The sequence below is a fragment of the Vanacampus margaritifer genome, chromosome 19 (assembly GCF_051991255.1).
Source record: "Vanacampus margaritifer isolate UIUO_Vmar chromosome 19, RoL_Vmar_1.0, whole genome shotgun sequence".
NCBI classification, from domain to species: Eukaryota; Metazoa; Chordata; class Actinopteri; order Syngnathiformes; family Syngnathidae; genus Vanacampus; species Vanacampus margaritifer.
Window position 1 is genome coordinate 12227404 of NC_135450.1, and position 27527 is coordinate 12254930.

A 27527-nucleotide genomic window follows, 5' to 3' on the forward strand; every position below is an offset into this window, starting at 1 on the left:
GATCATCAAACGCTGACATTTGATAGTGTAGCCAAAAAACATTCCCAATTTAGTGCGGACCATCTGTCTAGTATACCAGCTTCTGATTGGGGCTCATTTGGGTTAATTCCCAAGTAGGAAGTCAGCCGTTTTAATGGCACCTGTAGCTACAAGGTGGGATCGTCACTAATTAAGAAAGATGACATATGGATGTCTACAGGGGCCTCGACTTCCTCATACGGAACTTTGATCAAGATGTGACCTTGTTATGAAAAAAAAAAGCGTCACAATTTAGCATCGTCCATCTGTCTCTTCGATTGTGGCTCGTTTGGGGCCAATTCTCGGGTAGGAGATCATCAAAGTGTGAGACCTGGAATTGGGCCAAAATGTGACTTCTGACTGAGGAGGATGTTCTTGACGCAATCAAGAAAAGTTTTTTTTCGGATGATTATGACCATGTGTAAATATATTATTATAACATATTTATAAATAATATATATATTTATTTTTTTTATCAATTACTTTTAAGTGTCTAAGCGTGTTTGTGTTTGACAGTTTTTCCAATATTCAATAAACAAAAAGTGCATCGTGACTGTGGCTCTCCTTTCCCACATGGATGGGCATTGCAAAAGATAAACTGTAAAACCTTTAAAAAAAATTATCTCCTAGATGCAAATGATGAAATCCTGATATAGTGGGGGAACATTATAATGTATAGATGTAAAACCTCAGACAATATAGTCATAATAATATACATTTTTCTTCCCTATATACAAGAAACTTAACTTTACACCCCACCAAAAATCTCATCTTGACAGTTGATCGTACAATTTCTTTCTGAATCGTCATGCGGTGAGCATACAGTAAATCACTGGGCCGCGCGGGGTCGTGACCTTCCTCTGAATCACACACTGCCATTGTGACAGGAGGAAGAGGAGGAAGACGATGGTCTTGCTGTCTCTTTTCACCTCCTGTTTATCTTGGATGATCCTTCCCTGGATATTTCCCTGACCTTGTTTTTTTTTTTTCTTCCCGAGGTTGCATAATTCGCCACTGGAGGTTGGGATGGAGGCAAAAGGGTGTGTGTGAGTGCATGCTTGTGTGTGTGTGTGTGTGTGTGTGTGTGTGTGGGTGAGCATGGACACTACTGATCTAAACTGCGATGACAGCTGAGGCTTTCTCACTCTCACCTCCCGCGTGCACTCAAAGGGAAGTGAGAGCGCGGGCGACACAGGCGAATCTTAAAGTCAGCCATGGATTTTTGCTTATTGTCTCTCTCTATCTCTGTCTCGCGCGTACACACACGCAAATACACACTGTGTGAGATTGTGAGGGGCCAGTGAGTAAAAAAAAAAAAAAAAAAAAGTGCTCCCTGAACCGTGCGGTACACTCACACGTGAATGGAAGCAATCGCACTTGCATGGCTATGCCTTCGCTTGCCGTGTGTACGTTTGCTCACTCAACGACCCCATCAACACACACACACTCACACACACACACACACAACCGAGTGGGAGAAAGCCTCTGACACATTGACAACCCGGCTCCTCGTAAACAGTACAAGGTTGTTTACAAGCATAAGTGGGAGAAGTTGTGTTGTTGCTGGGGGGGGAAGGGGGGAGACGATGACATAATATTCTTGCTAAAATTCATTAAATCATGCCATAATAAATTAAGCCATTAGCCCGATGCTGTGAAAAGAGCACCGTCACACGGTGGTGACGCAACGATAAGCTGAGCAGTATGGTTAAAATTGGATATTTATGAGCCACTTTTTAAAAAAAGAAGGGCATAGCGTAAGGAAAGAAATCGGATTAGGTGTAAGGAAATACAGTAGAAAAAAATCAAGTGACAGGAATACAGTACAAAGAAAACACAATTTATAAAATAAAAATACAAATAAATAAATAAGTGTAAAAAAAAAATCTATTGGCAGAGATATAAACACAATGAAAAAAAATAAACAAGAAAAAATTAAGTAGCAGGAAAAAGTTTGATAACAATAAACAAGATGGGGAAAATGCAGGACTAAAAATTTTAAAATGAACTTAAGAATAATAAAATAAAATTAAACAGGATGAGAAAATCTCTACAAAAACACGACAAAATAAAACACAATTAATAAATCTCAAACCAATTAAAATAATGTTGAAAAAAAATATTTAAAAAATATTAATAATTAGGGATGGGCAAGTACCGATAACAGGTATCGTATCGGGACGGCACCCGGCCTTATTTCAAGGTATCGGTACTTGCGATGGCGGCTAATTAGTTGCCGTTTTATGATCAAATTAGAAGGAAAGAAAATTGCTATTAATTTCATGCAATTTTAAGGAAAAAAATGCTATATTGGGATATATAGGTCTTAAAATTATCAAAAGTACTCATGATATTAACTCATTTGCACCCAATATGTTATATTAATGTTTTAAGTGTCCCAATGACGTATTTATACATTTTATGTTTTTATGCTATAGAATACAGAAGGCTTTGATGTTGCCTCTGAACTGAAGAGAATGCTTGAAGCAATGATAGTTATTACAAAAAATGGCCAGCAGGTGGCAGCAGAGTATAAGAGATCAACCAGGGCCATGTTGCAAAACGTTCTTTTTGCCAGTGTTTATAACAGATTTGTGAATAATGATGAAACTTAGCTATATTCTAATGCTAATTGCCGCAAAACGGAATCAGATAGAAATATACTTTTTTCCTGATGAAAGTAGAGATTCTAATCTTTATTTTGGTAGATTCCATGTTTTTATAGTAATAGAACACAATATTCTGTGAGCGTTGCAAAATCAGTCATAATCCAGTAAAACAGCCGGGAGCGAAGGGGGTTGCTTCAGTGAAAATGACTAGGAGTGATTGAGTTCAACATCCCTGTTAATAAATAGTAGGAAAAATGCAAAAAGAGGAAATATCTGGAACCAAGCAAGACAAAAACAAGGAAATAAAATAACAACCAGGCATCATTGGAACCGTCTCCAACCTGATTTGCATTTATTAGCATTCCTATGCTAGTTTGTTTCCCCTCCTTTAGACGAATGCCCCCGCTAATGATTTTCTTCGTAGCTTTATTAGCAGTTTGCATCGTCGGCCGTCGTTATCGTATTGTCAGCAGCAATATGGCGGTATGTGTTTCCTTGCCATGCTGGGAGTACGTTGGAATCCATTTCCATAATGGAAGACCTATAATGGCGGATGTGTTGGTTGCAAGCTGACTCCCAGAGGACTGAGGTTAAAAGGTTCGCCGCCTCCATTGCGTAATGCTTCAGGTTATTGTATACAAGTCCATTTTACATTTTTACTCCGTAAGGCTAATTTAGCGCTGCAACCTGCAACGTGCTCTATCGCCTGTGGCGCCATCACTTTAACTCTTTGACTGCCAAGAATTTTCAGAAAAGAGAACATGTGGGTGCCAGCTGATTTAAGCATTTTGACTGATCTTTCAAGGTCCACAGAAAATGTTGTGTTTGGACTATGGAAACACAGATACTACCAAATGAAAGATTGAACTCTCATCTTTCATCGAAAAGTTGTTTCTACCTTATTCAGTTTTTCAGTAATCAACAATAGAAAATAGGTTAGTTTAACCCAAATGCTCTGTTTTGGACCAAAATACGGAGAAATCAAGCTTTTTGTGAAACGATATTATTTCATGCACTCTAGTGAATTTGACACCTTTTTTTCCCATGAATGATGCCACAAACACCTAAACAGTGCTTTACTGTAAAACATACTTTCAGCACAGCTGGCCAGAGCTTTCCTCCACCCGTTTCCCCAAAAAAACAAAAACACATAGTTAACGTCTTTTAACGTTTTTGGCGGCACTCATTTGGATTTTACTAAACGTTATTAAACGTTTTTGGCATTCAAAGAGTTAACAAGTCGATCAATCATCAAAAAATAAAAAATAAATGCAACGGGAATGAGACCGAGTTTCGCAAAAGAAGGTCACTTACACTAGTAAACAGAAGACAATTACTTTTGTGGTGTCAGTCAATAAATGACAATAGTGGAGTGGCGGCTCAGCCAATTATAAACACTTGTTCATTCGCCACATCACTTGAGTCAAATGCGTTGATTTTCCCCGTTTGACATCACCACCGACTGATTAGTCCTAACGCAATTAAGTTGATTGCTCTATTATTGGATCGACTTACCAATTAGCAGCAAACAATTTGAATAATCAACTCATTTGAGTCGCTTATCAAAAAGACACAAATTCACATTGTTGCCGGCTCTGATAATAGGAGAATATGATACTGTACTGTAGTGCGCGTACCAAAAAAAGCTCTTTTTTTTAATAGGCTATTCCGCGATTTTATCATGACGCCCGTTTAATTAGCTTTCAGAAAACGAATAGCGAGAGGTTAAAAGGAAATTAAAGCTTAAAAAGTGGGTGAGAGTGTGTCGTTGTCAGTAAGTGACCAGACAGGCTAAAAATTCTTTCTGGTGGAGAGGAGAGACGGGACATAATGTGCATGTTCTGTCCCTACCTCTGCTGACGTATAGCCAAAAATACAACCAAACTTACACCGTGCTGCTAGCTTTAGCTCTAAACCCAATCTATTAACGTAACTAGCTTAGACAATACCAAAACCAGAGCCTTTGGGTATGTACTAGACCAGTGGTTTTCAACCGCGGTCCTCAAGTACCCCTTATCCAGCCGGTTTTCCATGTCTCCCACAGCCAACACAGGTGTTTCAAATGATTAGCTAATCAGCAAGCTCAAATGAAGCCTGATAACGATCCTCAGGTGTGTTGGCTGAGAGAGACATGGAAAACAGGCTGGATAGAGAAAGAGTAAATGTGTACTAGACAACCTGAGGCTATTTTTGTAAGAAATCCTCAACATGATCAATTTCTTCACATTAAGCACCAAGCAGTAGCTCTAAGTTTCAAAAAGGGTTAGACAGACTTGGAAATCCAGGTTGCTGCCACTTTTAAGTGAGTATTTTTGGTATTTTTTTTCTTTCTTTCTTTTTTTTTTTTTAACTGTTGCTAGAATAGAGCCGTCTAATTGATTACAAAACGGTCGGACAGCCTAATCAATTAAAAGAAAATGTAGCTACACCGAGACTGCAAAGAATCCATCTGTGATCTCATTAGTCAACCAATAAGTGAATTGCTTTTTCAACTCGTGTCAGCTGGTAGCCATTTTTTTTTCGCCGACGGTAAGAAAGTTTGCTCATTCTCTTGTTTAGGCATGCTTAAAGTACAAACGAGAAAAGAAAGTCGCTAACGTAGTTGTTACTTTTATCAGCGGCGGGGGGGGGGGGGGGTGGTGGTGGTGGGGGGGGGGGGGACTTGAATCACATGACTGGGCTGGAGTCGCACTTAAGTTGACAATTTGGGATTTGTTGGCTAAAACTTGTGATAGACTCAACTTAACTGACTTGGTAAATTAATGAGACTTGGCAAAGACAGGTATGCTAGCTTAACAGATTAGCTCACCAATAGCTAATCAAACATTAAGCACATGAAGTGCCGGTATTATTTTTGCCCACTTGGAGTGGCCATCCACACATTCTACATTATCTACATGTGAGTGTGCTTTTTTTAAAGGCTAGCTTTTAGCTTTAGCCACTCTGGTGTTTCGTGACGGCGTCAGTTGCGGCTAGCGGCATATGCTAAGAATGTACAGTTTGTTTAATAAAGCGATTGAACGAGCATCCTTTTTGCATCTAAACCGCCTGTTATGGATTACAATTCATTCTAACTAGTTTACTAAATGTTTACTTTGCTGGAGACATGCTAGCTTTTAGCTAAAGGCTAGCTTTTAGCTTTAGCCACTCTTGTGTTTCGTGACGGCGTCAGTTGCGGCTAGCGACATATGCTAAGAATGTACCGTTTGTTTAATAAAGCGATTGAACGAGCATCCTTTTTGCATCTAAACCGCCTGTTATGGATTACAATTCATTCTAACTAGTTTACTAAATGTTTACTTTGCCGGAGACATGCAGTTGAGTAACTTCAATACACTGAGCCCACAACAAGTCAAGCATGATATAGCAAGGCCGACTGTATTCATAGTTTAAACCGCAAACAACAATCCCAAAAAGTTTAATTTAATTCAAAACACATCTGATGTTACCCTTGATTTGACCTCTGACCTGCTTAACCCAAGTAATGACTTGGGTGAACTTGCTTGACTTGATTTTTGCCACCGATAACTTTGGACTTTCTTGAAACGTAAACATTAAGACTTGAGGCTTACTTATGACTTGCACAAAATGTGACTTACTCGCACCCCTGGCATTAACGCATCGATCAGGCTCGCATCCCTACGGCGATGGCCAAAGCACGTCCCGGTGTCACGACGTGCTAACGGGCTTTCCCGCCGCCGGGGAGCGTTTGATGTTTGCCAGTTGAAAGAATAAGCCTTCCTCTGGGTTGCGCTTTTGCACAGAGGCATGCTGGGATTGAAAGAACGCTTGCCCGGGGGCTAAAGGGGATTTTTCGTGGGCGTCACACATCCAATTACCTCGGTAGCATCCCAGAAAGCCACAGGGGCAAAACGCACGCACACACACAAACATACATACAGCGGCGCCCACTGTAGGAGGCCTCTCACCGCTGAAGGGCCACTGCCAAAATTTCACAACTGCTGGATCGACGCAGGCAGAATTCATGAATATTTTCAGCTAGTGTGTGTCGGAATGTGACTTAGGATATAAATATGGAAACATCCCCCATGTTGCACCTCTTTGGAGGGCATCATTAATGCATCCGAAGATGCTGCTGTGACGCGGTGTTTGGAACGCGTCGGTTCTGTCGGCAAAGTGTGGATTTAGGTGTTTAATACCCACGTCGTGAAACTTTAATAACGCTGCGGAGCGAACGATCACGAAGCCACTCGTGTTTAGTGACAGTATGACAGCAACAGCTGCGTGCTAGCGCAAGAAAAACTGGTATACCACCACTGATGTATCTGTTTATTTCAGTCAGTGATGCCGGTAATTAGCTACTCAAAAAATCTAATCATCATATAATGGCCACATACAAAGTAAACAACTAGAACTTAATTCAAACCATCGAGCATATTTTTCCTTTGTTGACCTCTAAACGACAGAAATGGCGGCATTCAGAGTGCAAAAGTGTGTGTTCTTCCAATAAACCCTCGTTAAGCAGTAACCACGCAATCTGCGACGGATTGACTATTGACCTGCAATTTCACACAATCAAGCCACCATTTAGGTTAAATGGAGAAAGCGGCGCAAAGCCTCGCTGCTCGCCGCCGATCACCTTTGATTACGGACTGAGAATATAAGACATCTAAACTCCTTGCTCACATAAATTAGAACTTACCTGGGAGTCCGATAATTCATCCTAACTGCGTCGATTGTAGCCCTATTGTGTGTTTAATGGCAACCTCGCCATAGAAAACCGATACATTATAAGGACATGGACAAGAAGTCTATTCGCAATGTGCATGAGAGGCATTTATGAAGAACTCCATCATTTTCAGTTTGCACTTCAGAGCAGCACAAAAGAGGAATAAAAAAATCTCTACGGGCTTTGTCTTTCCTTGTTTTGCTCCATTCTGTTGAAAATATTGCCGAATGTTACCTCTTATTTGTGGGTGTTTAAAAGACCTTGCAGGAAGAAAATTGTGAGCCATTTATCACTGGATTTTTTTTTTTCTTCCTAAAAAGGAGCTCTTCATCAGGCTTGGGATCACAGTCGGCGGGTGTTCAATATAGACGCCAAACTATAAGACGGTAGAAGCATGTGACTTATCCAAGCCAATCTGATCGATCTGATACCAAAAACCAAACACTTGAGGGAGTCACTCGACCAATACCTTCACGTCACCTGTGTACGCTGAACACGCAACAAACCAAGGAGATACCTAGTCTACTAACCAAAACTAGGTTTGAATCTACAAAACCCTTAACACTAGAGAGTATATACAAGCTATGTGTGTCTAAAACCGAAACCTCAAAATATACACTAGACCAGTTCAAGACCTACCATATACACAAACCTCCTACCCCAGGATAAAGCCAAACTCTAACCTCAAGACAGGTAGAACACAAGACATGACATGGATATACCACATACCCTGCCAACAACGACCATAGAATAAAACAAAAAAACTAAACATAAAAGTACATCTCCAAGTAAGGACCTTGAAAAGATCCAGGAATGGCCATCAGGCAATGAGCAGAGTGAGTGATGATGAGACCAAAAGGGGCAAATCCAGGTCCAGAAAGTAAAAAACCGGCCACAGTTTTGCTTTAGCCTCAGGTGCGAGTTAGCTAGCTCCCTAGCTACCACTCATGGTGCTTGTTTACCTGCTAGAGCTAGCTAAAAAAGCAGAAAGTAAAAACCCTGCCACAGTTTGGCTTTAGCCTCAGGTGGTAGTTAGCTAGCTCCTTAGCTAGCTCCCATAGTGCTTGTTTGTCTGCTAGCTAGCTCCCATGGCACTTGTTTACCTGCTAGGGAGCTAGCCAGCCGATAAACGAGCACCATGGGACCTAGCTAGCAAGTTTACCTGCTAGGGAGCTAGCAGATAAACGAGCACCATGGGAGCTAGCTAAGGAGCTAGCTAACTACCACCTGAGGCTAAAGCCAAACTGTGACAGGGTTTTTACTTTCTGGACTTGGATTTGCCACCTCAAGATGAGACCAATGTTGAAGAGTCACAGATCCTCAAGTCTGGCCTGGAGACCAAATGCCAGAGGGTTCGAGTCAAAGTATCTGACAGTAACTTAAAACTTGCAATACATAAAATTTAACAAAAAACAAACGATAAATTTTGATGTATGATGCAGAGATAAAAGATTAAATAGTAGAATGGTTTATGACACCAATAAATGCACATTATTAGTATCCTTTAATATACTCATTGCGATTTTAGAAACCGATTCAGTCAAGGGTAGATCGGATACAGGTATTAAGTCAAAACTCTGTAAAGCAGGTGTGCATAGTGAGACGTAACCAAAACCAACTGGTGGAGAAGTTGACTAGCATGTGCACGAGAACAAATCCCTGCTGAGATTTCTACACCGTGAAGAAGTGCCTTCTCTGCCTTCTCCAGTTAACTACGCTAGTCTGGCCACAGGAAGCTATTAGCTCCGGGCGATCCCCATGGGAGTACTGTACTGTCCTGTGGGACGTACACAGCCTGGCAGTGTGATGAAGAAGAAGGAGGGGAAGGAGGAGGAGGAGGAGGAAGTGGATTGCAGCGTTGCTGAAGAGATTAACTTTTACAGTGGGGATCAGAAAAGGGTTTCACAAAGTATTGATGAGCAACAAAGAAATACAGTGATACAAAAAGGGCTCAGTGGGCAAGCGTTAAGAGCTTGCGTCACGTTGGCATCGATGTACTAAAATGGCATGAAAATGTCATGTTGCTGAAATTCCTCCTAGAGGCTACAAACGCTGAACCCCCTAGCGACGTCTGCTGCACAGACCCTGTAACACCTGAGGAAGTGAGAGATAAAGAAGCTGAACACCAGAAAAGCCTCCAGTATCTGCGCCATCACCGGGGAGATGCTTAAAGCCGGCGGTGATGGCACGGCGGAATGGCGAACCCGCCTATTCAATCAGGCGTGGGAGACCAAGCAGCTGCCCTCTGACTGGACCAGAGGGGTCATCTTGCCCTTCTGGAAACGCAAGGTTGACAGTCTTGTCTGCAGAAACTACAGAGGCATAACCTTGCTCTCTGTTCCCTGGCAAGTCCTTCACCAGGATCTTGCCCAGCCGTGCCCTTCCAGCGATCAGAAGCCGCCGCCGACGTCCTCAGCCGGCTGGCTTTATGCCCAATCCCTCCACAATCGACCGCATCTCTGCCATTCGTCTGCTGATAGAGAAGACCTTGTGAATTCCATTAAGATCGTCATCTGTATATCGGATTCATTGATCTGAAGGCCGCCTTTGACAACATGTGCCACTCCTCACTGTGGAACATCCTCCAAGCCCTCGGAGCGCCACCCAAGATCATCGCCCTGTTCAAGCTGCTCTACAGCAACGGGAGCAGTTTCTGTATCAACGCCGTTGACTCCGACTGGTTTACCATCTCTAATGGCGTTCGCAAGGGCTACGTGGCTGCTATTGATATTTTGAACTGCATCATCGACCATCTGATGTCCAGGGTCTGCGAGCGCACCCCCCGGAGTCTCCCTTGGCAACCACCATCTGACTGACTTGGAGTACGCCAATGACACCATCCTGCTCAGTACAACCTACAGTCAGCTGAGAGACGCTCTGGACAGCACAGCTCGGCCTCCAAGTGAGCTGGATTAAAACCAACTTCATGTACGTCGGCCATGGGCCGGATCCACCTCCCATTCTTATTGGTAGCAACATAGTAGAGCCTGTCGAGAACTTTGTGTATCTGGGGTCCATGGTGACCTAAAACCAGAGATTATTCACAGACGCGCCCTAGCAGCATCTGCACTGCAGTCTCTCTGGAAACCCCTCTGGCGGCACCAGACCATCTCACGCAAGACAAAGCTCCGGATTTACAACTCCGCCATGCTCTCCATCCCTGCTTTATGGCTCACAAACATGGCCCCTGAACAACACTCTCGCCACAAGCTTTGACAGCAGGGCTCTCAGAACCGTCCAGAACACCAGGTAACCCCAGCGAGTCATCTTCCTTGGTTGCACAACGCCCCACCCGCTGGTTCAGCCACGTCCTTCGTCTGCCCCCAGACCATCCTACACGAGCCATCCTCCAGTTGGCTGCAGGCTGGGGATGACCACGAGGGAAGCCCAGCACCCCGATGGCTTGATGTCATTGAGGGCGACCTCCAACAAGATGGCGTTGCCGTGGAGGATGCAGAGCGGCTGGCGCAAGATCGCCAGCATTGGGAAAAAAATGGTTGTATGTATTACGACACACCACTGAACAAAAATGTCACAAAAAGTATGAATAGTGAATTAAGAGCGAGATGATTTTGTCTCAATTTAATCTATCTGCTATCTAATGGAAGAGCATATAATTGTTTTCTCGCTTAATATCTCTGTCATAGATAGGCAAACAAAGATATACTTGTGAATAATAATAATAATTTTCAGAGAAATTTAGGGAAATTGTATAATTTCCCGTGGCACCACTTCTTTTCTCTATGACACGATAGTTTCATCAGACACATTTTCCCAGAAGTTCTTGTGGGATTTTGGTCCGATTGAAAAGTTACGTTTAGTGCAACTACAACACTGCTCATTGAATTTGCCCTGTTAGAAAGTCAAAGATATAGTCAAGAAAAGCTAACTTGAAAAATTTGAAATAATGGCAAATATGTGCTGAATCCCATTTAAAATAACTTTGAATGTAACTAGCTAATTCTGGCTAATACACACCCACATCCAACAAGTAACTACGCACATTTATTTATTTTTCCCCATTTTTCAATCTACAGTTTATTTTTAATTATTTTCTTTTTTTTTTTGCTTTATTTTGGTCTCTTTTTTTTTTTTTTTTTTTTTACAAATACCTCACATTTGAACAAGGGTGTGCAGTCTTTTGTATTTTGTTTTCCTCCTGATACCAAAATATTAAAGAGTAGAATTCCTATCTAAAACGGTAAACAATGTCCAGTTGAAATCTATGACCACCATAAAATGTACACTTGTAAACAATAAAGGAATGTACTACAGTAAAAGTCATAAAGAATGTTGCAATGGAAGACAATTGAATGTTGAGTCTGTAAAACTTCAAAAATGTACACTTGTAAAAAATAAAAGGGACATCTAGATTTTGTCCGCTTGATACTAAAAGAGTGATTTATGGCCCCAATACACAATGTCCAGTTTATAACCACTATAAAATGCACACCTGTAAGGAATAAAGGAGGTTCCGTGCAGAATATTGAAATTGAATAGATACGAATCTAGGCCCTGGCAAACCAATAAAATGCACACATTGGACACCGTCTTGGAAAAATTTGACAACTCAAAAAGCAGTTGCCATGGCTCCCGCATGCCAAAGAAGCGTGTGTGTGTGCTATGCGACTACCGAGATAAGAAGGCAGCTTATTGCTGTTGCCTCGCAGCAAGCGCCATCATTTTCGGAAGGCACGTCTAACTCCGCCGCTGCCACCACCTCACCCCTTCGCCCTCTTTTTAATCTGCTCTCGTACACGACCGCTCTCACTTCTGCAATCACTTCGCGTTTAGGGCGACAGCGGATGAAGAGGAGGGGGGGCTCGGAGGGTCGAAAGACTTTCGTAATGGCAGGTTCGCGTACTGTCGCTATGACAACAGACATCACTCGACAAAAGAAGCACTTAGTAGGCCCGTGTGGGCTGAAGTGACATAGTTGAAGGCTGGCATTAGCCTCTTGCGGGTGCCATAACACACAAAATCATCTCACGCCACTTCTACGAGTGCTTAGAACTTCACTAATTAAAGACTGCGCCACATCTCAAGATATTTGACGTTTGTGACGTGGTGGCAGAGGTTTTAGCTATCGTTTACATCAAAAAGGACTAAATGACAGATTTATGACCCCTGATGTCAAAGGGTCAAAGGACTGTAATGTCACCCTTAAACAAATTTATTACTTCCTGATTATCTAAAAATAGCATTATACTGTATTAAATAGGAGCCCTAATAAAACATGGTCAGCCTGGAATTTGCATTTTAGCTATCGTTTACGTCAAAAAGGACTTAATGACGGATTTATGACCCCTGATGTCAAAGGGTCAAAGGACTGTAATGTCCCCCTTAAACAAATTTATTACTTCCTGATTATCTAAAAATAGCATTATACTGTATTAAATAGGAGCCCCAATAAAACATGGCCAGGCTGGAATTTGCATTTTAGCTATCGTTTACATCAAAAAGGACTTAATGACGGATTTATGACCCCTGATGTCAAAAGGTCAAAGGACTGTAATGTCACCCTTAAACAAATTTATTACTTCCTGATTATCTAAAAATAGCATTATACTGTATTAAATAGGAGCCCCAATAAAACATGGTCAGCCTGGAATTTGCATTTTAGCTATCATTTACGTCAAAAAGGACTTAATGACGGTTTTATGACCCCTGATGTCAAAGGGTCAAAGGACTGTAATGTCACCCTTAAACAAATTTATTACTTCCTGATTATCTAAAAATAGCATTATACTGTATTAAATAGGAGCCCCAATAAAACATGGTCAGGCTGGAATTTGCGTTGAACAATTTAATTTCAAGAAATAAATAATTGATGCATATTTGGATTTTATGAACTGCTGACGTCATAAGATCATCAGGTAAAATGCTTAACAACCCCTAATAAAACCACAAAGAATGGCAGGTTAGAATTTATGACCCCTATAAAATACACAGATAAAATGTCAAATTAATCTGGATTTCATAACCTTCTGATGTCAAACAATAGATGGTAGAATGTTTAATAACCCTCATAATGCCGTAAAGAATGGATGACTGTTTTTTACAACGCCATAAAATAATCAAAAGTACTCCTATAGTTAAAATGAAATGAATATGGAACATTTTGCTATTTACTGTTGTCAAAAAATCAACAGGAAGAACGATTAATAATAACGAAGCCAATGAGGACTCATTAAAAAAATACAACTGTAAAAAAAAAAAAAAAAATAAAAATAAAAAAATCTGGATTTTAATACCTCCTGATGTTAAATGATTAATAACCTCACATAATACCAGAAAGAATCAACACCAAAAAAAAAACGAGTAAACAAAAATGTACACTTAAGGATTTTAATACTTCCTGATGTCTATAGAGTCAAGAGAAGATTTATGGCCCCAATTAAACCATAAATACAATGTCAAGTGTGCCCCCATAAAAGCACACAGCTGCCTTCTTACATTTATAACATACTACAATATTACCCAAAAGTGGTAATGGCGTTACTTTCCCTACTGCGCTACTCGCCAGAACCACTCGGCATTGTGAACGACTCTCCTGCCAATTTGGCTTAACAAAGACAATCCCACTGAGTGACGGCAAAGACATAACGGAAGACGGGAGCGGCCATTCATATTCAATAAGGCCCTCTCATCACGGCCGTGTCTTTGATGGCTGCTAGCATGTATAATTCCCTGTGATTGGAAGCGCTGCCACTCACCGAGATGATAACTCGGGATAAGGAGGGGAGCGGTGTGTGTGTGTGTGTGGGGGGGGTAAAAAAAAAGAAAGAAAGAAAACCTGGTGTTCATTAGGCAGAGGCTGTTTCGACGCAATGCGAACACATTACATAAAGCTTGCACTTCTGGCAGGTTGACGAAAGCGGCATCGGTTTAGCCGCGGGGGAGCAGTAATTTAATTAACACGTCGGCAGATTAGCTGGTAAGAAACAAAACCAAAATGGTGAAACTTCACGCAACGCCCCCCTCCCCCCACACCACATAACATAAAAGTACAACCGACAATAAGTAAATCTAATCATTACCACTTTAAATTTGCTGCCATGTATTGTGGACACTTACATGCATTCCTGTGTTTTTTTATAGCCAAGTTGGAATCTTAAGAAAGTTCAATGGAAGACATTTAGGACCACTTTTAAGGCGATTTCAATCCAATTCAAGGCCTAATCTTAAGGATTAAGTACTAGTTTAAGAGATTATAAAGCCGTAATTTGTGTTAAGGATTCAACCTGGTTAAGGAACACCCTGAAATGGATTTACACTGTGTTGGAATGTCCATCAAATAAAGCTTTTATGCTCTTATTTTGACAGTTATAAGCAGGGATAGACTGGGAACAAAATTCAACTCAAAATTCAACAATGGGGGGGAGGGGTCATGCGGCGAATATTTATCGAAGTCCCTGAAATGGACCGGCTGATCGGGAAACTCCCAAAATACCTGATGGCCAATTCTTAATTTTGTCATATTTTTTTGTCTCACTACTGAGGTCGATTCTTAGCTATGGCGTCATTTATTATTAAATTATACTAACAATACAAGCAAACAGTTTTGAACTGCACTGCATCATATTGTTCTAAAAATTGTAGTTTCCTTATTACAGAAAAGGTTTTGGGTAGAAATATGAACATTGCAAACCTTTATAAGACTGCAGGAACAAGCGTTTAGCCGATTACCCAAAACGGACCCTTGATTAGCTTCCTGGGTTGCTATCGATTTTCCGAGACGAGAACAAAGCCATTCCGTTTGGTTGAGGTTCCAACAACACTGACTCGTCCACGTAATGAACTGAATTTACCACGAGCGCGGCAACAGCAAAAACGGGTGACAGGTTCAATTCCCTCAGCAGGCATTGGGAAACAAACAAACAGTGACTGTATTTCCCCCACAACAGCAATAGTTGAAAGTATGGCTTTACTGGCATTGAAAATGTATCGTGTCTAGTGAGTGACCGATGCTCGTCTTCTCCTCGTGATGAGTTCACGTACACAATTTACATCTAGATCAGTCGTGTGGCCAAATCCCTCCAGCAGCCCCCCCAAAAAAGAGGTTTATTGTAACCTGGCTGGTTTCTGCTGTATTTAAGCCCGCATCCCCAAACCGTGAGCCGACTTTATTTATTTAGGCTCTCTCTGATGCACGCCTGCGATCAATCAAAAGTTTAGTTTTGCGCCTTTAACTGTATAATGAAGTCTTGAAGCTCCACATCCAAACGGAACCAATAGTTTCCCTTTCATTTTCTGACATTCTAACAAGTAGCTAATTCATCATCTCCATTCCTAAAAAAAAAAAAAAAAAAAAAAAAAAGATTCTTAAATGTCAACCAAGGCTTTGATCTGCCGCAATTTCATTGCTTTTTACAGGTTTCATTTCTTGTTGTTGACAGGCCTACGACGCAAGACGGGCGTAGATTTCAGCTGAAAAGGCAGTTTGAAGTAAAAGCAGACGCGATTATTCATCAGAAGCGGCCCTGAAACAGTTTGAATTCTGCTTCTTTGTCACTCGCCCGGGAAGCTGTCGTCCTCGCGCGCCGACTCTCTGCCATACTGTTCGTCAATGACATTTATGCCACGGCAGAGCAAGGAATGAACATTTAAATGAAATAACACAGCCATTCAAAACTAACTCGACGGAATCCTCTTGAATCTGCCGTTTCTATGAATCTGGTAACTCTCGTGTATTCGTAGGCTCTTGATTCTGTGTGAATTAGGGCTGGGTTTCAAAAAAAATCAAGTCATCGATTTCCCTTTTCAAACCTGATATCGATTCATAAAACCATAAATGGATTATTTCAATATCTCTTTTCCCATAAATTCTTAAGAAAATAAAATTTTAAAGTTTACATGAATTGAAATGTATTTTCTTACACTTATGAAATACCTGATTTATTGCACTTTTAGGCAATTCAGAATATTTTTACTTTATATTTACAATATTGAATTAGATTTATGAAAATGTTTCCATCTCATCCTGGCTGATGTCAATGCTTGTGTAACACTTAAGTGATAAGAACACATGTTAAATTTTACTTTGGAATTTAGTAAATGTGGAGTTTTTATCATGTCCTATCATGAAGTTCCATAATTAACTCATTTGCATTTTAAATATTGCCATGGTCCCAAAAACGTATTTTTATGTTTTTTTTTTATGCTAGAGCATACAGAAGGCTTTGATGCAGCCTCTGACCTGAAGGTCGCTTAAAGCAATGGTAGTTATTTAAAAAATAAAAATAAAAATAAAACAGCAGGTGGCAGCAGAGTATAAGAGATCAGCCAGGGCCATGTTGCAACAAGCTCTTTTCCCCAGTGTTTTCAACAGGTTTGTGAATAATGATATAACTTAGCTATATTCTAATGCTAATTGCCGCAAAACGGAAACAGATAGTAATATACTTTTTTTCCCTGATGAAAAAAGAGACTCCGATCTTTCTTTTGGTAGGTTCCGTGTTTTTATAGCAATAGAACACAATATTTTGTGAGCTTTGCAAAAATCTGTCAAAATCCAGTAAAAACAGCTGGGAACGAAGGGGGTTGCTTCAGTGAAAATGGCTGGGAGTGAATGGGTTAATCGATACAGGATTGAAGTGAGTTGAATCGAGTCGAATCGGAAAAAAAATAATCAAAATCGCATCGAACTGAACTCTTGTGAATTGAAATCGAATCGATTGAGGAAATTAGAATCCATACTCAGCCCTAGTGTGAATGTGTTTTCCGACAACGCCAGTACATCCCTGCAACATTCAGATTGTTACCAGTCAAATCAAAGGTCTACCATAGTCAGAGACTGGATTGTGGACCTGCGAGGTTTCCGCTGTCTTATTAAGTACAACATTGAGTTATCTACAAGGACGGCAAATGACAAGGAGGTGATTCAACGAAATCCTGTCGAATCCAAATGTCTCTGAACTCTTGATGAGGGATTAAAGATTCCACTTGTCTTTTCAACTTTGTTTCGAGGCTTCACCACACTGCGCAAAAGGTGGATCCACCTTGATCAGCCTAATTCGAAGTAGCAAATGGACAGAGCGCGGCAAATCTAGACCCACGGCTGAAAGACAGTCCCACGCTGTGCATATCCAGCCGGCAAATCTCCACCCTCAGGACATGGTCCAACGAGAACTGACATTTGTTGTTTGATTAAGCTGCCGCCGTCTGAAGAGCCACCCACGAAGTAACCGGCTATTCCCAACGTGTCCGCCGCACGCTTCTACCACGCTGGGGGTGGGGATTACTTTTAGCAGCGGAGCAGCAACGTATTCCCTCATTTGCCACTGATTGAAGTACTCCCACCCTGAGATGTCCGTTGGTTCTGCGGGGATTGTGGCAAGAGACAAGCCAGGAGATAAGGATGGCGAGAGGGAGATAGAGTTATCCTCGCTCTCATTACGGTGGGAAATGCGAGGGTCCTGATCCAAGGAAATGATGAAGGACCCTGTGGAAGAGGCCTCTGAGCACCAACAAAGACGGCTTTAGTTTCACTGGCAGCATGCATTTGCATAGCTTAGAAGCCAGCGCGTCTGAACCCGGGCCTCATGAAAAGACACAAGCGGCAATGGCTTGGACTTCAATGCGAGCGGGAATCAGAGCGGGAGGGAAAGCGGGACGGGAGGACGGGGGAGGGGGCGCAAGGAGAGAGCGCGGTCGGAACTTTTTCCTCCGCCGTGCGGCATGAGACGAAACGCGATCGGGAGGAGGTTGCCGCCGGCTGACTTTGATGCGCAGACGGACCGCGGCGGCGGCGGCGGCGGCGGCGAACGACTCCAGATGAAGTGGCGGAGCAGACAAAAACGTTTGGCGCTGTCATACGCCAGTCGTGTTTCTTTTCATGCCTTTGGTGATCGGAACACAAAAAGGGTCAGTCATTTAAGCGCCATTTAACACCGAGCAAGCTAGCTTTTTGTACCAAGGTGCTTTTGGATTTGTTTGGACGACATTTTTTTTTTTTAATGTGAGAGAAACAACACATTACCAGGAAATTCACAGCACACCACACACACACGCAATGACCGCTTCACTACCAATTGCTAGTCGACTCCCCCAAATTAGATTGCCATTGTAGTACCTAGACTGACCTGTGAGGGGCAGCGCATTACCACAGGGTATCGACTCTACATGAAAACACCACAAAGAAATCAAAGACGGGCCACATCTTCAGTGAGCTTTCTAATCCACAATTCCACAATCATAATCTGTTTGGATTCAAACATCCTTTTTTCTAGTGGGGTGGTGGGGAGGGAATCGCTTTTAAACCCACATCACAAGACAGTCTTTCAGAGTCATCCAATAATATGGCATTTGCTCACTTTGAAAACAGGATAAATGCTCAAAATTGGCCCAATTATTGTAGAGTGAACCCTTGCATAGTTGCGGTTTGGTAAATGCAAATTTGCATATGTTGCTCTTTTTTTTCTTTTTTTTTTACGTAATATAGACTATAGTTGATCCGAAACCCACAATTAAAAAAAAACTCTGAGACATTTTTTTATTGCAATATCCATAACGTAATAAAATTAGTAATTAAGTGTGTAATGTTGTGTCAATTGGTGCTTTGTTTTAGAGACGTGTTATGGTCGCGTGTTGGGTAGAATATGGAACAAAAAATAGAGGGAAGGGATTTAACCACATTTCAAAAGAAACACCAAACAACTTAAAACTTTTTTAAGTGGTACATAGAAAGCTACACAACAAATTATGTACGCTTTAAGAGTAAATTTGACTCTTTTTTTCCCTTTTTTTGTGTATGTGTGTGAGTGTGTGCATGTGCGTGTGTATGTGGAAAAAAAAAAGTAAATTTGACTATTTATTGCGTGGGATCAAATAAACTCAGTTTTAAAATAACATTTACACTTGGAAGAGAGTAAAATAAAGAAAAAAAAAGACTAAAAGTCACTCAAGGGTTGAGGAACGAACTAACAACATTCCGCTTGGGAGACAGCCGATCTACTCCCTTGAGCCACGCAGCTCCAGCCGTGTGTCAGTATATCGCTCATGTTAGCTGGAATCGTCCTAACTCCAAGAGACTAAAAACAACGTTTACGGTCTCCTCTTGGAGATAAGCAAACAGTAGGAGGGGCATAGCTAAGGTGGTAGTGTGGCAGTCTCAGAAGCTGAAGGTTATGAGTTCGATCCACAACCCTTGAGTGACTTTTATTTTATTTTTTTCTCTCTTCCAAGTGTAAATATTAGCCTACTCTTTGGTCCCACTCTAAAAAATTAACTCTAAATAGAGTCAAATTTACTCTACAGAATTGACTGTGTACATATAGTTTTTACGTGATACTTTACAAACCACATAAATAAAGCATTACTATTCCTGAGAGAGAGAAAAAAAACACCTGGAAACACATGCCAGTTGGCGGATTCCTTATTCCAAATAATGTACCAAATCAGTATTAATATCTATCTGCCAATGAAATATCATCTCCCGAAAGTGTTGTGATGTGAACACAACAAAAACGAGCAGGCAAGCAGATGTTTTTGTGTGGCCTGCAGCCACCGTATTTTGGAGGTGACTGGCCCACATCAGGCCCCTCTAATGACTCTGGCAGCATCGCTGGTGTTTGACTTCTACCTAACAACTACACTGTTTAGTTGGGAGAGGGAGGGAGTGGGAGGGTGGGGGTGTGTGTGTGGGGGGGGGTGATGAGTATACTGTAGTGTTCAATCACACTTTTGCCTCCACTCGGAAATCCGTGACGACGACGACCGAGACATTCAATATAAAACATCAGATCAAGAAATTACTGCAGATAAATAAGCATAATGACACTTAATTTAATCGTTCATCTCGGCTTGTTTGGGACTCAATTCAATTCACAACGCTAATTAACCAAGCATTTAATCACAATACCAACTGCAGTGTTTTCCGATGGAGGGTGTATTTTTTGAACCGCCATAGAGACACAGTATTTATATCGATCATCTGGACCGTGCTACTTTGTTTATGGGCCACAAAGTCCACCAAGATGTCATTTTGATTCAGTTAAGCAACCTTCGATCAATGCGAGATTTGTTTAACTCGGATTTATATTCGCATCATGCACCCAAAAAGCTCTTATCTTTAGAACAACAAAGAAAAGTAGTCCATTATTCATTATTTCATCCAGCCGACAGTATTTGGTCGGCCGGAATCGGGGACGTGCTCACATCACAATCAATGGCTTGCATCACTCGTGGCTTATTGAGCTTCGAATCAATACATTGATAAGGATCATGAACGATGACTTCTCAATTATTTACAAGATGAGGTTAATCGACACTACTTTGGGTCTGCTTGCACTGCGCTGGACCTTGAGGAAAATCGGCTGACGCAACGGCTCAGACGTTGTTGCCGCTTGTTGCAGTTGACGAGTCGATGCCGACTTGGGCCTGATGGTTAAAAGCCTTCAGCAAACAACACTGTGTACTTTATAGCAATGATTTTCAACCACAGCATGTCAGAGAGTGATCCGGTTTTACTTACAATGTTAAGTGAATTCAAATGTGTTTTGTCAACATTCAACATGTTTGAAGATATTTGCTTAAGAATGTGTTCAAAGACTGAGAACTATGTAGTGCTTTTTTTTTGGAGTTACAGCATAAGACTGCTTTTCAACCATTTTCATTTTTTTGTGGGGGCGTGGCTAAAACGACACACGGCGACACACTAAACACTCATTGAACCAGGAAACTTTCCTGCTCGATTCAGGACTCAAATGCCTGTTGTGAATTTTGCCATTCAGCGCTTTGTTAGAGAGCAGAAAAAAAAAAGGACCAAAACAATCAACAGTCACCACGATGAACATTTTTGTTGGACCACGATGTTGACAGATAAATATTGAGTTTTATCCGAGTGGAGTATACCACCGAAAAGTTCCACCACTAAGGCACAATAAAAGACTTAGCTAACATTATAATGATGAATCAATTTGACTAAGTAGCACAATCAGCAAATGTCATGAATGAACGTCAGAAGTTACCTGACGTCATCATTGTAAGTTTATTTATGCACATTTTTATAGTGATTAACTACGATCATTTTACACAAAAACAATACTGTAATGCCCTCATGTGGGAAAGGAGAGCCACATTCGTCAATGGACTTTTCAGCCGTTGACTCATTTGCTCCCAAAAACTTATAGGCTAAATACGTTCTATTTTAAATATTACCATGGTCCCAAAAACGTATGTATATGTTTTTTTTATGCTAGAGCATACAGAAGGCTTTGATGCAGCCTCTGAACTGAAGAGAACGTTTGGAGCAATGGTAGTTATTACAACAACGGCCAGCAGGTGGCAGCAGAGTATAAGAGCTCAGCCAGGGCCATGTTGCAAAAGGCTCTTATCCCCACCATTTTGAACAGATTTGTGAATACTAAACTTAGCTATATTCTAATGCTAATTGCTGCAAAACGGAAACAGAAATGTACTTTTTTTTTCCTGATGAAAGAAGAGACTCTAATCTTTCTTTTGGTAGGTGTCCATGTTTTTATAGCAATAGAAGACAATATTCTGTGGGCCATGCAAAATCAGTCAAAATCCAGTCAAACAGCCGGGAGCGAAGGGGGTTGCTTCAGTGAAAATGGCTGGGAGTGAATGAGTTGAACGCCGAGAAAACAGTAAACTATAAAGTGAGCACACTCAAGCAGAAGTTGCTGTTAGCCACGGCTCACACTCAGACACTCACCGATTCACACCACACCACCAGGCCCCGCCTCTGAAAGGCACATGCACGTACACAAACATGACAATATGTGCAGCATTTTCTATGCAATATGGTTGTATTATTTTTGTATGCGTTCAAGTATGTTCACAAGCGTTTTAAAAGCGTGTTTGAATACATTTAAAGTGCGGGAGGGGCAAAACTATTGATCCGTCTTTATTGTGCAATTTCTCCCTTTGATTAGAACGTATCACCCCACAATTTGAAATTGTACATACTGGAGCTCAGTTCAGCAAGAATCCAAGGATAGTAGAAACATGAACACTAGTACATTAAGTGAGACTGCTTTATGTTTGAATCTAAATGTTTTAGAGCGGTTCTTCCGAAGACGATTAAGCTTCCTGGCCAATTAGAGAACGCGGCGAGCTTTGGGCAATTTTTTTTTTCTCTCGCATCATCACATTGCACTGTCCCGCTTGTATATGCATACAGAGCAGATGCGGCACTTAGAGCGGAATAGTGATGAGGACGTGTGTAGGGGGGGTGACCATTTTGAGAATGCACGGCACGGCGGCACAAGCGCAGGGGAGTTTTTAAAAAAAAAAAAACACAGCTCCATCTGTTCCATCACCAACTCCTCTACGGCGAGCCATGATGGGACGCCATTCTCTCTTAGCGCGCGTCTGTACGCGAGGAGCGATTTCTCGGAACGTCAATATTGGACGAGGGCCTGGGGGAGCTTTTTGGAGGAGCGAACACCTACATGCAGAGTTTTTTTGTTTTTTTTGTGCAGATGAGGCCCAATACGGCTTCCTAGATAACACCAGAGACTCGCATCATTCCTGCACACATGACAACACGGCTCGGGTGCCAAGCAACAGCCACCCCGTTCGCACACATGACTTCACATTCAGCTCAGCTGTAAGTAGAGCGCACGTGAGCTTCCATCCTGAATCGTGATGGCGACTCGCCGCTTGTGCCACCGGTTGCACAAAAAAAAGATGAGGACCGTCACATAATAAGAGTGACACCTATCATGTTGATGAGGTCTTCTAACGTGCGGACACTCAAACGTGTCCCAAGGATTACGCCAGAATCCCAGTTGCGTGCTTTACATGCACGCCTAATTAATCATAATGCTGATTATATGATATATGATTTTTGCAAGGTCATAGACATGCATGTCACTCACTCACCATACACTCCTTGGCAACGGATGCCCTCCACGAGCAGCGCCAGCAGCCCCACAACGCACATAACCGGATCCATCCTTGATTTTCTCTCTCCTTCACCGTAGTAATAATCTCTGCATGATCCAAAGGAGAAGCGATCAATCTGAGCGTCGAGAATTCCGCCTCACAGAAAAGAAAAAAAGGGTTCTTGAAGTGTCGGTTGCGGGCCCTTTTTTTTCTTCTTATTCAGCGAGCTCGCATCGGCTCCTCCGGGCAGGTAGCGAAGGAGCCCGAGGGACTGCGCCGTGGCGGAGGACTGCAGGCGGGCAGTGGCGCGGTCCAGTCGTGCATATCTCCTCCTGGAGGTCCAGATGTGCTCACGGGAGCCGAATCTACGCGGACGTAACCATGTGAGAGTGGCCGGGCGGCGGTAGCGGCGGTGGCGGAGACGCGCGCATCCCCACCTCTCTGGCGGATGGGTTTCCGGAGGTCCGCGTTTGAGTGCAGAGGAGCCGGCGAGAGTGTGAGGTTGCGGGAGGGGAGGGGGGGGGGGCGGGGGGGGTAGCACTTCCGCGGCTCGTTCGGTTAGTGTTGTTGCGCAAAGCCGGTGTGAGCTCGGGAAAAGGCGACGTCAGGAGGAGGTGCGTGCGCGGCTCCCCGGGCTCATCAGTATGGGAGAGTCGGCGTCAGGGAAGGCTGGAGAGACGCAGCTGTTAGGGGCTGGGAGGAGGAGGACGGAGGAGGAGGAAGATGTTGATGGGTGAGAGTGGGAGAGAGAGAGGGAGAGAGAGAGCGGGAGAGGACAATAACAAGGAGAGTGGGGTGAGAGAGTGAATGACAGAGAGAGAGAGAGAGAGAGAGAAGGGAAAAACGTAGAGAGATGAGAGAGCCTTAATACTGTAATAAATAATAATAATAATGTTGTGGACCGCAAAAGCCCAAATATCATGTGCCATATGTATATTGTCTAATATTTGTGCTGTCCCAAATGGTTTTTTTTTCCTCAAAACATTTGTATAGTGATTTAATTTAAATAATAATTTTATCGCCATATTTTTTCATGTATCTTATTTTTCCCCTAGTATCGGTCTGAAAAAAAAGTGATATTGAACATCCGTGATGATGATGATGATGATATAACATTGCATTGATACATGTTCCATGTGAGGGACAGGCGAGTATCGAAAACAGGTATCGGTATCGAGCCGATACCAGCCTTATTTTAAGGTACCGGATCCATGTGGAGGCTGCCGATACTGGCCACTGATACTTAAGGACACAAAAAAAAAAAAACGGACATAAAGTAAGTCCTCCTGGGCAGTTGTTGCCGCTTTACAAAAGCAGTTTGACACACAGGCAAATTCTCAACTGAAATTTTATATATCAAAAGTACAAGAGGTTTTGTGAGCACTCAAAGAGTGAATACACGTGCTAGTATTGGTCTGGAAAATAGTGGTATCGAGCGTCCCTAAAGACATTTGAGAGTCCTTTCCACTGCACGAGACACTATACTGATAAACAAACAAAAAAAGTGACATTTGAGAGTCCTTTCCACTGCACTAGACACTATACTGATAAACAAACAAAAAAAGCACTACTATTTACTGAGTTTATTTAATTTTTTTTTTTATTGCTCAACTGGAACACTGAAGTGCTGTGTGCACAGTGGCCGGACCTTACAGTAGCTGTTTCCTAGCAACACCCTTTCTTAGAAAACCTCTTAATCACTCAATGTTTCATACATTACCCTCAAACAAAAGAAGTGTGCACATAGCACCCAGCGGCGATGATCCAAAATGATTGCTCTTTGTGTTTAAGCTAGGGAGTTCTTCCATTCACAATGTCACTGCCTCGTTGGCAACCTCAGATGATGGGGGGGGGGGAATCATTTCAGCGCAGTCGACATTTATAACAGGCCATTAGAAATTTTCCATTAAAATCTAAATTACTGGTCATGTCCACCGTCCGTTTTACGCCGGACACACGGTGCCCTTGAACGGCGCGAGGTCGTTTTTATTTTTCGGCTCGTAACCGCTTTTGTTTTATCTCGGGGTGTCGAGAGTGTGGTGCTGATTAATTTCTTCGTTGCCAATCTTAAATGATTTCACTAGGTGTGTTTTGAAGCTGTGAATATTACCAATGAGTTATAAATAGATGCCTGGTTATCACTTCCTGTTTCATCTATGCTAGGCTAACGAGTTAGCATAAGTTAAGTTAGTTGGACCGTAGAGATATTTGGAAACTGATTTAGACGTCACAGATACATTTAAACATATTGTAAGCTATTGTAATGTATCAAGGTAAATACTGGGCTAACAGAAAAATAACATTTAAGTCGTTTTTACCTCGGCCGAGCACAAAAGATGCAAGGCAAGACTGACTGTTGGTTCCTTAGTTACTTAGAAGCATTACAACGAGCATTTCGGTGATTTTCACGTTTCAAGTGTAGTAGTGGAAACAAAGAACACAGAAAAAGAAAAGTCATTTACTGTATTTTCTTTCTTCACTGTTCTAGTTTATAGTGTTGGGCCCAAGCAGGGCAGTGACCCACCAGATCCAGCAAAGGGAGCTGCAATGACGAATTGCAATTATTTTAACCAAAACTACAAACCCTTCTAGAATTCAACTTTTTGTATGTTTCTTTTTCCTATCGCAAAATCTTTGCTGGAATCCAAACTTAATTTCTCGCACCCGAGACTTTTTAAGTGAATTAAGCTGCCTTCATTAAAAGGTCACAATTAAGAGGCCGCTGGCATGAGCACAGTGTCAATGAGTAGCTTCAACAAGAGACTTTAAGAACATAATTCCCAGTGTGACATTTCGCTCGTTTTTTTATGCGGGCTGATGAGGTGCTCGGTATGACGTGAAACATGAGAACGTGGCATTTAGGGGGCGAATCTCTGCGGGAACACGGGAGTCTTGTCGTAGTTCAGGGTTGAAATAGGTATGATGGGGAGTGTCATGCCCCTTTGGTCGAGTCCCAAAGCACAAATCCGATTAAAATTTCATCCAGACGTCTATGCCGTAATCAGGCCTTAACCATTTGCGCCGCCATCGATTAACCCGCACGGCGGTCCATCCATTCTTACGCCGTTGGAACCTTCAATCGGCCATTTCGATCGCCGGCGCTCCCCCGCTGATTCCACCCAACTCGTCCGATTGATTCTGTCATGGCCGTTTTGGTGAGACAGCACAGAGTCGACGCAGGGCGCTAATTAAGCTGGGCGGCCTCGGAAACCTGAGTATTCTTCCTAACAGCAATTGGTAATATTTTGCATAAAAAGTCATATTTCAAAAGGGACAATTTTCAGTAACACATTTCCGCATATTTGCAGACCTCTTGCCATTTTGATATAATGCCATTATACTATACTTGCTATCGTTCACATTTAGTTATGTAAAGGTTATATTGTAAGTTGTATTGCTGGCTTCTATTCACTGTCAACCACTTACAGTATTCATAGACTATACATATTAGAGGCATAGCTTATCCAAGGTAAACCCATACATGGAGCCCTCAATGTCTGTGTAGTGCACAGAAGAGTTTTGTTTTTACCTCAGCACAAGGTCTTCAGAAATCTGTTAGAATTATCTGACAACTTATGTTACAAGAGTTAGATAACCGTTTGTATATGTTCCAATGCCCATGTCCATCCATCCATCTTGTACCGCTTATCCGGCGGTCGGGTCGCGGGGGCAGCAGCTTTAGCAGAGAAGCCCAAGACTTCCCTCTCCCCAGCCACTTCAGCCAGCTCCGCCGACGGGATCCCAAGTCGTTCCCAGGCCAGCCGAGAGGCGTAGTCTCTCCAGCGTGTCCTGGGTGGTCCCCGGGGCCTCTCGCCGGTGGGACATGCCCGGAACACCTCCCCAGGGAGGCGTCCAGGAGGCATCCGAACCAGATGCCCGAGCCACCTCAACTGGTTCCTCTCAATGCAGAGGAGTAGCGGAGTCCCTCCCGGATGATCGAGCTTCTCACCCTATCTCTAAAGGAGAGCCCGGCTACCCTGCGGCGGAAACTCATTTTGGCCGCTTGTATCCGGCCAATGTGTCCGGTATTATTTAACACAAGAGTTTGAAAAGAGTGAATTGGAGAATATTCTATTTGCGGAGCTACATAGTCTTTAAAATTCTTCTTCAGAATTGAAGAAATTAATCATCTCAATGTTTTCCACTGCCTCTATGAGCCCAACGTGTGCTCTTCCTGCTCCCTGTTCTGTTCGCCTGTCCCTGTTCCTGTCACCTGTTGCCTCTACAGAAACTTAGCATTGTGAGTTTGGCTTGCGGAACATTACCTATCTAGGACCCAGAATCCATTCCAAGTCTACAGACATTCTTTGGTCTAATTGTGCGTTTTTTTTTTTTCTTTTGGAATTTTTACATTTTGC

General features: G+C 42.3%; 1 protein-coding gene across 7 annotated transcripts in view; it reads right to left on the reverse strand.

The window, feature by feature from the left end:
• LOC144039467 (MAM domain-containing glycosylphosphatidylinositol anchor protein 2) overlaps nucleotides 1-27527 on the reverse strand; it is a 224113-nt gene that overhangs the window by 152767 nt on the left and 43819 nt on the right. For 5 of the 7 annotated variants that reach the window (XM_077552832.1, XM_077552830.1, XM_077552831.1 and 2 more), the window contains one exon: nucleotides 23167-23862. The exons of 1 other annotated variant lie outside the window; for it this stretch is intronic. In XM_077552832.1, coding sequence (XP_077408958.1) covers nucleotides 23167-23239 — 73 coding nt within the window. In that variant the 5' untranslated portion in view covers nucleotides 23240-23862. Of the gene's footprint in view, nucleotides 1-23166; nucleotides 23884-27527 lie in introns of those variants that run through there. One more of the 7 variants, XM_077552829.1, reaches the window with a different exon arrangement.